This window comes from Mustela nivalis, assembly GCF_964662115.1.
Source record: "Mustela nivalis genome assembly, chromosome: 17".
NCBI classification, from domain to species: Eukaryota; Metazoa; Chordata; class Mammalia; order Carnivora; family Mustelidae; genus Mustela; species Mustela nivalis.
Window position 1 is genome coordinate 43,313,850 of NC_139036.1, and position 13,614 is coordinate 43,327,463.

General features: G+C 41.7%; 1 protein-coding gene across 33 annotated transcripts in view; it reads right to left on the bottom strand.

The window, feature by feature from the left end:
- BRCA1 (BRCA1 DNA repair associated) overlaps window positions 1-13,614 on the bottom strand; it is a 65,406-nt gene that overhangs the window by 44,321 nt on the left and 7,471 nt on the right. For 21 of the 33 annotated variants that reach the window (XM_082706191.1, XM_082706178.1, XM_082706208.1 and 18 more), the window contains exon 3: window positions 8,101-8,154. The exons of the other annotated variants lie outside the window; for them this stretch is intronic. In XM_082706191.1, the coding sequence (XP_082562317.1) occupies window positions 8,101-8,154 (54 nt within the window). The remainder of the gene's footprint in view (window positions 1-8,100; window positions 8,155-13,614) is intronic. 33 annotated transcript variants of the gene reach the window in all.

Here is a 13,614-nt window from a genome sequence, read left to right on the forward strand (position 1 = left end):
CCGACTCATGCTCACACTCTCTCTCTCTCTCTCTCAAATAAATAAAATTTCTTAAAAAGAAAGAAAAGAAGGAAGGAAGGAAAGGAAAGGGTCAATCCACAGAAAGGGAGAAAATATTTGCAAATCACATACCTGGTAAGAGACTTATATCCAGCATATATAAATAACTCTTACAACTCAATAATAAACAGAGAAATAAACCAACTAAAAATAGGCAAAGGATTTGATTTTTCTCCAAAGGAGATGTACAAATGGTCAATAAGCACATAAAAGATGCGTAATATTATTAGCCATTAGGAAAATGCAAACCAAAGCCATGATGAGATGCTACTTTACATCTACTAGGATGGCCATAATTAAAAATATGTATTGCAGGGATGGCTGGGTGGCTCAGCGGTTGAGCATCTACTTTCGGCTCAGGTCATGATCCCAGAGTCCTGGGATAGAGCCCTGCACTGAGCTCCCTGCTCAGCAGGGAGCCTGCTTCTCTCTCTGCCCCTCTTCCTGGCTTGTGCGCACATGCTCTCTCTCTATCTGAAATAAATAAATAAAATCTTTAAAAAATAATTTAGAGGGGCGCCTGGGTGGCTCAGTGGATTAAGCCGCTGCCTTCGGCTCAGGTCATGATCTCGGTGTCCTGGGATCGAGCCCCGCATCGGGCTCTTTGCTCAGCAGGAGCCTGCTTCTCTCTCTCTCTGCCTGACTCTCTGCCTACTTGTGATTTCTCTCTCTGTCAAATGAATAAATAAAATCTTTAAAAAAAAATAATTGAGAAAAATAGGTGTTGCAGAAGATGTGGAGAAACTGAAATCCTCGTTTCATTGCTGGTGGGAATAGAAAACAACGCAGCTACTTTGGAAAACAGTTCGGCAGTTCCTCAAAAAGTTAAATAAAGAGTTACCATATGACTCTGGAAGTCTGCTCCTAAAGTTTCTTCCCAGGAGAAATGAAAGCATAAGTCCACACAAAACTTGTACACAAGTGTTCATAGCAGCATTACCCATTATAGCCAAAAACAATCCAAATGTCCATCAACTACTGAATGAAGAGACAAAATGTGGTATATACACACAGTGAAATATTATTCGACCACAAAAAAGAAGTATTGATATGCCACAATATGAACTTTGAAAACATCATGTTCAGTGAAAGTAGTCAGACACGAAAGGTCATACATTGTATGATTCCACTCATATGAAATACCCAGAATAGACAAATCTATAGAGACAAAAAGTAGATTTATGGTTGCAAAAGAGGAGATGGAAGGGGAATGGGGAGTAGCTACTAATAGGTACAGGGTTTCTTTTGGGGGGTGATGAAAATGTTCTAAACTTGGGGTGCCTGGATGGCTCAGTCAATGAGGCATCTACCTTCAGCTCAGGTCATGTTCCTAGAGTCTCAGTATATGTGCTGCCGAAGCGAGCACAATGTTCCCAGAGTCTCAGGATCAAACCCTGAGTCAAGCTCCTTGCTCAGTGGGGAGTCTGCTTTTCTCTGACCCTCCTCTCTTAGGTCCTCTCTCTCACTCACTCTCTCTCTCTCAAATAAATAAAAATTAAAAAAAAAAAATTCTAAACTTAGATTGCAGTGATGGTTGCACAATTATGAATATACGGAAAAAAAAACCTTCAAAAACAAAAACAAAAACCCACAACCCTGAACTGTACACTTAAAATGGGTGAATTTTATAGCATGTAAATTATATTTCAATAAAAATGAAAAAAAAAAAAAAAAGCTCAAGGTAGGGAGAAAATGTATTCATTTCCATATTCACAATGTGTGCCGTGATAGTTGGCATAAAACCAAGTCACTCACTAGAAGTCTAAGGAATGAGGAAGGCTCCAGCCTTCTGGGACAGGTGGGCTCTCAGAGCATCTCTGGCTGGAAAACAATTTTGGTGGTTACCTCAGACAGCAAATATGGCTAGGAAGACATGAAGGACACATGCAACATATTCTCATAAGTCTACTTCCTTAAAAAAAAATACTATTCCTACTGACTGATGGTATCTATGAAGATCAAAATTCCCTTAGGAAGAAGACAGAAGATTTAGAGAAAATACAAGTAGGAAGGGGAAAAGGGAAGAGAGCAGTAGAGACAGCTGCAGGGACACTCATTATGAGCAGGGATTCACTCATACCACCGATCTTTACTACATGTCCAGTACTGTTCTAGATGCAGAGGATTCAGCAAAAGGCAAAATAAAATCCCTGCCATCATAAGGAACAGAATATTCTGGTGAGGGAGGTGACAGGAAGGGAGCAGACATTGGCAGTGAAAAGGACCATTAAAGAAAAAAGGGAGTTGAAAAGGCAGCAGGAATGGTTAAGCCAGCAGAGAGCACTTTTTACTGACCATGTTCCCAAACATGCAGTGCCCTCTCTTACTTTACACAACAACCCTGCTGTATTGTCTTCATCTGACAGTACAGACGGGCCCTAGGAACAGTCAAGGAGACTAGGTTTCTTCTTCACCTGTACAGATGCTCCATGACTGTGCTGTGCTCAACAATTCTATAGTGTAAAGGAAAGGGGTATCAACAAGCTACCTGCAACCTTATCAAACTCAACACCCAAAAAACAAATAATCCAATCCAGAAATGGGCAAAGGACGTGAACAGACATTTCTGCAAAAAAGACATCCAGATGGCTATCAGACACATGAAAAAGTGCTCAGCATCACTTGGCATCAGGGAAATACAAATCAAAACCACAATGAGATACCACCTCACACCAGTCAGAATAGCTAAAATTAACAAGTCAGGAAATGACAGATGCTGGCGAGGATGTGGAGAAAGGGGAACCCTCCTACACTGTTGGTGGGAATGCAAGCTGGTGCAACCATTCTGGAAAACAGCATGGAGGTTCTTCAAAAAATTGAAAATAGAGCTACCCTACGACCCAGTAATTGCACTATTGGGTATTTACCCTAAAGATACAAATGTAATGGGCGCCTGGGTGGCTCAGTGGGTTAAGCCTCTACCTTCAGCTCAGGTCATGATCTCAGGGTCCTGGGATCAAGTCCCGCATTGGGCTCTCTGCTCAGCAGGGAGCCTGCTTCCCCTGTCTCTCTCTGCCTGCCTCTCTGCCTACATGTGATCTCTCTGTATGTCAAAAAAAGAAAAAAAAAAAAAAAGAGAGACAGATACAAATGTAGTGCTCCGAAAGGGCATGTGCACCCGAATGTTTATAGCAGCAATGTCCACAATAGCCAAACTATGGAAAGAACCTAGATGTCCATCAACAAATGAATGGATAAAGAAGACGTGGTATATGTACAATGGAATACTATGCAGCCATCAAAAGAAAAGAAATCTTGGGTGCCTGGGTGGCTCAGTGGGTTAAGCCACTGCCTTCGGCTCAGGTCATGATCTCAGGGTCCTGGGATCGAGTCCCACATCGGGCTCTCTGCTCAGCAGGGAGCCTGCTTCCTTCTCTCTCTCTCTGCCTCTCTGCCTGCCTCTCAGTGTACTTGCAATTTCTCTGTCAAATAAATAAATAAAATCTTTAAAAAAAAAAGAAAAGAAATCTTGCCATTTGCGAGGACATGAATGGAACTAGAGGGTATTATGCTTAGCGAAATAAGTCGATCAGAGAAAGACAATTATCATATGATCTCCCTGATATGAGGAAGCTGAGAGGCAATGTGGGGGGTTTAGGGGGTAGGAAAAGAATAAATGAAACAAGATGGGATCAGAAGGGAGACAAACCATAAGAGACTCTTAATCTCACAAAACAAACTGAGGATTGCTGGGGGGAGGGGGGAGGGAGCGGGTGGTGGGTTTATGGACATTGGGGAGGGTATGTGCTATGGTGAGTGCTGTGAAGTGTGTAAACCTGGCGATTCACAGACCTGTACCCCTGGGGCTAATAATGCATTTTATGTTAATAAAAAAAATCTTTTAAAAAAGTTACCTGCATTGTATGTATTTAAATAGCCACAGACTGAAGCTACCACTCCTTGAAAAGATGCAAATCCTACCCATATGCTACCATAATGGCCCTAGGAGGAATCAGTGCATTACACTGGCAAATGGTATAATTACACAGTTCATGGGAAGGTAAGGGAGGGAATCTCCCAAATAGAATATTGCAGCATAGAGCAACTAAGCCAAGAGGGACAAGCTACATTACAGAGTGTTGTAGCCTGTACAATAATTACACAAAAAATGCAGGGGAACTAGGTAGGTAGAAATCAACCAAAATATAGGTTCCAATCTTTCCTTATGCTAGAAAATGAACAGATGCCTCAAGGTTATTTACTAAACTCAAAAGAGAAAATGAACTTGTACATGACTTGAAAAGACTAAGATAAGGAAAGTACCCACAGATCAATGGAACATTGGTGTATCATTCAAGGCTGAGAAGAATTTGTTAAATTCTGTTCCCGAGCTCTGAGGAATACATGTGATACGCCAATCAAATGAGAACACACACATATATAAGTACTATATGAGGTTCTCAGTAAAAATGTCTGAGTCGTCTTTTTTTTTTTCTTTTTTTTTGTCAGAGAGAAAGCACGCACAGGTGAGGGCACAAGCAGGAGTGGTAGGCAGAGGGAGAAGCAGACTCCCTGCTGAGCAGGTAGCTTGATGTGGAGCTCGATCCCAGGACCTTAAGATTATGACCTGAGCCGGAGGCAGATGCTTAATTGACCAAGTCACCCACACGTCCCGAAGACTGTATTTTCTTTTTATCCCCACACCCAATGTGGGGCTCAAATTAATAACTCCAAGACCAAGAGTCACGTGCCAGCCAGGCATCCCAAGTTTTTAGCCTCTTCAATTTCTAAAGCCCAATGCTTAGGGAAAGACAATATATTTTTAAAGCCAATGTAGTAAGTTTTCTAAAGAGTGGCATCAGATTTTTAAAGCTGATAAGAAAACAGTAAAATCACAGTGACACAAACTAATTTGGGGGGACGTTTAGAGTACTCATTTCTGAGCATGTGTGTACCCAGAGCAGATTTATAATGTTATGGAAACTCATCTAATTTTGAGCTGTTGATCCAAATCTATCCTGGCAGGAAGCAATAAATTAATAGTTCTAAGTCTGGGCAAAATAAAGGCAGGATGACTTTTGGCTTCCTTTCATTACAATGGAGGTGCCCTGGATTCCTGCCAACAGATCATGAACCAATGCAGGCCTTAGTTAAAGGAAATAAAGACCCTGAGTGCTCCATAACTTAGCACCTCAGCATCCACTGTGTTGCTGGTCCCACCAAACCTTGTCAGTTTCAATATTAGAGATCTATCTTCTCGAACAAACCTCTAGTTTTTATTTAGTCCCAATGATTAAGAATCTGTCTTGAGCTCTTCATCCTGAAGATAGTGCCTAAGTTCCTTGCCCGGTATCCCAGTCTCATGGGCCAATGTTCTTGTCTCTTAGGGACAGGAATCTTAACCCTAACCCTCAGCATCCTATGGCTGAATCCCTGCCACGACTCTTCCCTTACAACCACTACCCTACACTTGTGTTCATTTTTGCTCCTAGACTCCTGAGAGACTATGTTCAATCTATTTGCTAGATTTTCCATGTCTTGCCTATTTCTACATCTCTGATGTACCAACCCATTGCTAAATTCCAGAATTCACTGATACCATGATCTTAATGTCTCTAGCCATCAAACCTCCCTGACACGGGCTCATCACTTGCCTGGATTGCAGAGATCACAACCACAGCCAAAGTCAGACACTCAACCAACTGAGCCACCCAGGCGCCCCCCAGCACTACTCCTATACATGTTTGCAAAGTTAGTTTCTTTTCCCTGGAGGGTCTACTTTCTTCTCTTCATACCTTTGCTCATATTATTTACTCTACCTATAATTTCCTTCTTCCATAAGCTCTCAAAGTAATGAATGTTCACAATGCAATCTCTTCTTTACTCGTTATAATATTATGTATTCATTACTCAAGGTGACAGGAGAGCATACAGTACATTTTAGAACGATTCTCATGGAGAAACAGTGAAAGTTCAGCATTTAAAAGGTTAATTTTCATCTATCTATAACTTTTAAAATACTGGGTCTTTTATTTATTTTTTAAAGTTTAAAAAAAAAAAAAGATGTTTTTTATTTATTTGACAGAAATTGAGACAGCACAAGCAAGGGGAGTGGCAGGTGGAGGGAGAGGGAGAAGCAGACTCCCCATGGAGCAGGGATCCAGATGCAGGGCTTGATCCCAGGACCACCAGGATCACAACCTGAGCTGAAGGCAGACCCTCAACGACTGAGCCACCCAGGCATCCCAGTACTGGGACTTTTAAATTTTGTTTCACAAAAGTATCAATCTCAAAGAAACCAGTTCTACACCACAATAGTTTGAGAAGATTCCCTCCAGGGGCCACAAAACTAGAAATTCTTAAAGCAGAGTGATCAGTTGTGCGGTCTGGCACCTGACAGGGAGAAGGGCCTCAGAAATCAGAAGGAAATTCTTGGGAGCAGATCTAGGACAGTGGGGTGGCATGGGAAAGGGGTGAGAGGCAGTGGGAATGGGCTCTGGATCCTTATTGGGACAGACAAATGGGAAGAATAAAGTAGAACTCAGGCAAAGGAAGGGGCCAGCTAGCGTTCGGAAATCCCTCCAGGGGGGAACAGGTTTCCTTCAGCTTCAGCCAGCCCTCCTTATCCTTATCACAGAAGCTCTTCACGTTTTTTAGGTTATGGAAACACTCTAAGAATCTGACGAAAATTATGGACTGTCTTTCCCAGGAAACTGCACATGACTATAGCTCCTAATACAATTAGGTTTAATGGACACCTGGGTGACTCAGTGGGTTAAGCCTCTGCCTTCAGCTCAGGTCATGATCTCAGGGTCCTGGGATAGAGCCTCGCATCAGGTTCTCTGCTCAGCAGGAAGCCTGCTTCTCCCCATCTCTCTGCCTGCCTCTCTGCCTACTTGTGATCTCTCTCTCTGTCAAATAGATAAATAAAATCTTTAAAAAAAAATACAATTACGTTTAAAACCAAATATAATCCTTGGACATTCATGAAAACCATTCACAAATCCCAAGTTAAGAATGCCTGAATTAGGGGTGCCTGGGTGGCTCAGTGGATTAAAGCCTCTGCCTTCAGCTCAGGTCATGATCCCAAGATCCTGGGATCGAGCACCACATCGGGCTCTCCGCTTGGCAGAGAGCCTGCTTCCCCCCACTCTCTGTCTGCCTCTCTGCCTACCTGTGATCTCTGTCTGTCAAATAAATAAATAAAATCTTAAAAAAAAAAAAGAAAGCCTGAATTGAAAAATTCCTTAAAAAGAAAAAAAAATTCCTGAGGGGGCACCTGGCTGGTTCAGTTAGTAGAGCATGCAACTCTTGATCTCAGGGTTGGAAATCTGAGCTCCACTTTGGGTGCAGAGATGGAGGGAAGGGAGAGGCAGTGGCTAGGGGGCAGAAGGGAAACATGTTCTGCCATCATATAACCTTTTGTGATGGTAAACTCATTACCATAGACATGGCTTTCATTTCCGATTTAAAAAGGAAAAATATCTAAAAACAAATTAGTTGGCATTCAGAGCAAGTGTCAATCACGGCTTTACAACGAGGAGAGAACTCCTTTGTTCCACCAAATCACCTACCAAATGTTTTTCCAAATTCTTTCATCAAGAAACATCTTCAAAAGGCAAGATCCTTAAAAATGTAAATATAACTTGAATCATTGGTATGAATTAATTTCAGCCTAAATATAAACTGATATCAGATCCTTTCCTATCTTCACAAGGATTATGAAGCAGGCAAACATTGAACCTTAGAAGGGAGAAAGCAGAGTGACGAACAGAAATAACAGAAAGGAGAAACTGGGAAATTGCTTATTGCACAATTGCTGGCAATCTGCTTTTACCATGGCCACAAACACAAACAGCTGTTCAGAATGATTTCATATCCCACTAGATAAATGTGCCAATATTTTCCCAGGAACTATGGTTACAACCAACTTCCACAGGTTTTCTAAGTACTCCTAGCTGGAGTGAAACAGAGTTCGATTTTTCTTTTACACTTAACTTTCACTTAAGCTAAAGCTTCTATAAAGTTAGGTATTTCCTGTGTTGTAAAGAATGAGTAAAAAAGCTAAATAACAGAGCCACATGAAACATTCAAACTTACTTGCAAAATATGTGATCACACTTTGTGGAAACAGGCTCTTTGATCAACTCCAGACTAGAAGGATAGGGGGGGAAAAAAAAAAAGAAAGAAGGCTCAATAATTCATTTCAATATAAATAAATTCTTGGTAAAGAAGTGCAATTTTAAGCTGCTATAACTGAGTCAAGGTAAGGCTTTAAGTTCATTTAATAAATATTAAATGTCTGCTAAAATAGCAGAGAATTTGATCCTTACATTTCTGAGCTTTCAGCTCTCAAAACAGAATATATTACACTCCATATGATCTCCCTGATATGAGGAAGTGATGATGTAACATGGAGGCTTAAGTGGGTAGGAGAAGAATAAATGAAACAAGATGGGATTGGGAGGGAGACAAACCATAAGTGACTCTTAATCTCACAAAACAAACTGAGGGTTGGTGGGGGGAGGGGATTTGGGAGAAGGGGGTGGGATTATGGACATTGGGGAGGGTATGTGCTTTGGTGAGTGCTGTGAAGTGTGTAAACCTGGTGATTCACACACCTGTACCCCTGGGGATAAAAATATATGTTTATAAAAAATAAAAAATTAATAAAAAAAAATAATAAAAAAAGAATATATTACACTCTTTTCCATACTCTATTATTTTTTGCATTTAAAAGATTGGCTGTGGGGCGCCTGGGTGGCTCAGTGGTTTGGGCTGCTGCCTTCGGCTCGGGTCATGATCTCAGGGTCCTGGGATCGAGCCCCGCATTGGGCTCTCTGCTCCGCAGGAAGCCTGCTTCCCTCTCTCTCTCTCTCTGCCTGCCTCTCTGCCTACTTGTGATCTCTGTCTGTCAAATAAATAAATAAAATCTTTTAAAATAAATAAATAAATAAATAAATGAAATAAATGAAATAAAAGATTGGCTGAGGTACACCTGGATGGTTCAGTTGGTTAAGCGACTGCCTTTGGCTCGGGTCATGATCCCGGGGTCCTGGAATCGAGTCCCACATCAGGGTCCCTGCTCTGTGGGGAGCCTGTTTCTCCCTCTCCCTCTGCCTGCCACTCCCCCTACTTATGCTCTCTCTGTCAAATAAATAAATAAATAAATAAAATCTTTAAAAACAATTGGCTGACATTAATCTATTATTTATTAGTTTTCACTGATACATTTTTCAAGCTAAATTTGTGGGGAACATCCTATACCTTAACTAAACTTAAAGTGCCATGAAAATAACAAACTTGTTGTATTTCTTTTGGGTCATCTCACAGCACGTTCTTTTTTTTTTTTTTTTGCGCGAGTGCCTTTTTATTTTAAATTTCTTTCTTTCTTTCAAGTAATTGCTAGACCCAATGTGGGGCTCGAACTCACCACCCTGAGATGAACAGTCTCGTGCTCTATGGACTGAGCCAGAAAGGTACCCCTTAAATTTCTTTTTTTTTTTTTTTTAAGATTTTATTTATTTGTCAGAGAGAAAGAGGATATGCATGGGGCATTGCAGGCAGAGGGAGAAGCAGACTCGCAGCTGAGCAGGGAGCCAGACTCGAAACTCGATCCCAGGACCCTAGGATCATGACCTGAGTTGAAGGCAGACACTCAACTGACTGAGCCACCCAGGCAGGCATACCCACCACTTAAATTTCTTAATATGGGGGCGCCTGGGTGGCTCAGTGGGTTAAGCCGCTGCCTTCGGCTCGGGTCATGATCTCAGGGTCCTGGGATCGAGTCCCGCATCGGGCTCTCTGCTCGGCAGGGAGCCTGCTTCCCTCTCTCTCTCTCTGCCTGCCTCTCCATCTACTTGTGATTTCTCTCTGTCAAATAAATAAATAAATAAATCTTAAAAAAAAAAAAAATTTCTTAATATGGAAAATTTCAAGCATTTACACAAATAACATAGTAAAATAAACCCCACGTACCATCACTTAGTTACAATTATCAACTCAAAGCTTACTTTGAGCTTTACTCAAAGTCTTACTACCTCTGTACAAACACCCACCCAAACAAGGTCCAGATCATTTTAAAATAAATCCCAGGAGTCATTCATTTCATCTATAAATATTTCAAAACATATTTTTAAAAGGCAAAGATCTTTTTAGGGTAACCATGAAACAATACTACTCTCAAAAAATAATTTTTGGGGTGCCTGGTTGGCTCAGTCGTTAAGCGTCTGCCTTTGGCTCAAGTCATGATCCCAGGGTCCTGGGATCGAGCCCCACATCGGGCTCTCTGCTCAGTGGGAAGCCTGCTTCTCCCTCTCCCACTTCCCCTGCTTGTGTTCCCTCTCTCGCTGTGTCTCTGTCAAATAAATAAAATCCTAAAAATAATAATAATAATAATTTTCTTTAGAGGCACTCGGGTGGAAAGCTGCTTAAGTGTCTGACTCTTGGTTTCAGGCCCTGATCTCAGGGTTATGAGATTGAGCTCTGTGCTCAGCATTGAGTCTGCTTAAAATTCTTTCTCCCTCTGTCCCTCCCTGCCACATTCTCTCTCAAACACATAAGTGAATTTTTTAAAAAATAATAATTCCTTTATATCATCTAATATACAATATGCTAACTTCCCTCACTGTCTCTTAAAATTTAATATCTATGTAGATCAGGATTCAAACAAGATCCATGCACTGCATTTGACTGATGTATCTTAGGTATCTTTTAATCTATAGATCTCACTCCCCTTTTCCCCCTTGTCAATTATTTTAAAAAGCAGGTCATTTGATCTGTACCATTTTTTAAAATGATTTTATTTATTTGACAGAGAGAGAGAGAGATCACAAGTAAGCAGAGAGGCAGGCAGAAAAAGGGGGAAGCAGGTCCCCGCTGAGCAGAGAGCGTGAAGCCGGGCTTGATCCCAGGACCCTGGGATCATGACCTGAGCTGAAGACAAGCTTTAACCCACCGAGCCACCCAGGTGCCCCAGATTCAATTTTTTGACAAAAACATTTCACAGGTGGTATTGTGTGCTAGGACTTATTATGTCACTTTAGGAGGTACATGATGCTTGGCTTGTGCTTACTTTGTAAAAAAAAACAATGTAATAAATACTCACCATAGAAAATTTAGAAAATAAAAAAATAAATTTAGAAAACTATTAAAATTTTGAGAAAAGAAAACTTTGTCACCCAAATTCCCATCCCTACCAGTCTATTCACAAAATCTTAGTATCTCCCTGAGATTATTTCACTTACTAATACAACAAGGAATTATACACAAGTACAATTCCTAGAGGGGGAGGTAGAGCAGGAGACAAAACAAAGCCTGTCCTTATAGAACTTTGATTCAGGTTATGGTAAGACAGCTGAGAATTAAACAAGAACATATGGGAATAAGAGCTAAAAATGAAAATAAAGACCTGTAACAGGGACAGAGAGTGCTGGGTGGGGGGACATTGTATACAGAGTGACCAAGAAAGGCCTCGCTGAGATGACATTGGCAGACAGTTGCATAATGTGAGGAAACAGGCTGTGCAATCATTGGGGGAAGAACATTCCAGCAGAGGGAACAGAGAAGGCAGACTCTGAGCAGGTCCCTGCCTGGTATTTCTGAAGGTCAGGGAGCAGGCCATGGGGCAAGCACTAGTACAAGAGGTCAGGCTGGCATCTGGGAACCTGAGCAGGTAGGAATCTATAGGCGATTTTAAGTCTTTATCTTTTATTCTGAATGAGAACTTCAGCAACCGATTTTTGGTATAGTTCAGCCAGGACATCAAACAACAGGCCATCTGTGTGTGGCAGGAATGTGGGTCTTTTCATTACGTGTTTCACTTTTTAGAAAAGGATCCCAAGAAAAACTGGGGGACAATAGCCTTGTTGTGAAAGGTTTGGTAACACAACTCTTCTGATCACACGGTTTCTGACGCAGTACAGGTAACAGAGAAGAAAATATCACAGGAAGTCAGAAGGCCAGGTTTCTACTACCCGGTCTCTTTTTTTATTAGCAGAGTGACCTCAGGCCAAGCCCTCGACCCGAATCCCGGGTTCCTTCTCTGTTACCCACTCTAACAGTCTCTTGAGGTTATTGTCAGAATAAAATTAAATGTTACTTAGGAAAATGTTCACAACCTGAGATGACTTGTACCAAAGCGAGAATTATTATCTGGACCTAATGTGATTTTTAAAAAGAAAAACCACCGACAAAGGGAACTCTGATTTGCTACTAAATCACAAATCCTCAGATAAGCTACATATCAAAGAAATTCTCAGTAAAGGCGAAATTGGATTTAGCTATGATACCAGATGGCTTTCATTCTCACCACTGACTCAACTCTGAAATAATTATGTTTCAGTATGGTAATTATAAGCCGAGCTATACAAACATACTGTAAACACAAACTTTAAATGGATGAAAACTTCAAAATGTAAAAAGGTAAGGACTGTTGAAAAAAAGCTTTTGAAGAGGGAATGGGGAAAAGGGCCTCTGGGTGGCTCAGTTGGTTAAGCATCTGCCTTTGGCTCAGGCCATGATCCCAGGGTCCTGGGATCAAGCCCAGCATCACATCAGGCTCCCTGCTCAGTGGGGAGCCTCCTTCTCCCTCTGCCTGCTGCTCCCCTCTCCCCCCATCCCACTCATGCTCTTTCACTCAAATAAATAAATAAAATCTTAACAAAAAAAAGGAAGAAGGGGGTGCCTGGGTGGCTCAGTGGGTTAAAGCCTCTACCTTCGGCTCAGGTCGTGGTCTCAGGGTCCTGGGATCGAGCCCCGCATCAGGCTCTCTGCTCGGCAGGGAGCCTGCCTCCCCCTCTCTCTCTGCCTGCCTCTCTGCCTACTTGTGATCTCTGTCAAATAAATAAATAAATAAAATCTTTAAAAAAAAAAAGAAGAAGAAGAGGGAATGGGAATGAAAAAAGTCCTCTTCTAGATCTGATGAAAGTAAGTGTTCACTATGAAAGTGATTCAAATATTTTAAATTCTTCTTGTTTCGGCAACATTTTAGACTTACTGTATTTGAATTTTGGGCTTCCAGCATGGGTGTAAGTGATTAGAAAGATAAGCTGAAAACCACCACCACCTACCAGGATACACATTTTAGCAAACTCTTCTGAAAGTCAAAAATTTTATAGAGTCCTGTGTAAAAAGTTAGAAAGGAAGAAATAAACAACATCGGTAATTTAAAGAGAGGCTAACAAAAGGTATTTTAGCTCAAGGGATCTCAAAGAACCTGGAACCCACGGAGTGCCTGGGTGGCTCTGTGGGTTAAGCCTCTGCCTTTGGCTCAGGCCCTGATCTCAGGGCAAGCCGCACACACATCAGGCTCTCTGCTTAGCAGGGAGCCTGCTTTCCACCCTCTCCCCGCTTCACCCCACCCCCACCTCTGCCTGCCTCTCTGCCTACTTGTGATCTCTCTCTCTCTGTGTCAAATAAATAAATTAAATGTTTTTTAGAAGGGCAGGGGTGGGGAGGTGCCCGGGTGGTTCAGTTGGTTAAGCAGCTTTAGCTCAGTTCATGGGGATTGAGCCCCGCATTGGGCTCACTCTTCAGTGGAGAGGCTGTTTTCCCTCTGCCTGCTTGAGTTCTCTCTCTCTGTCCAATAAGAAAATAAACTCTTAAAAAAAAAAA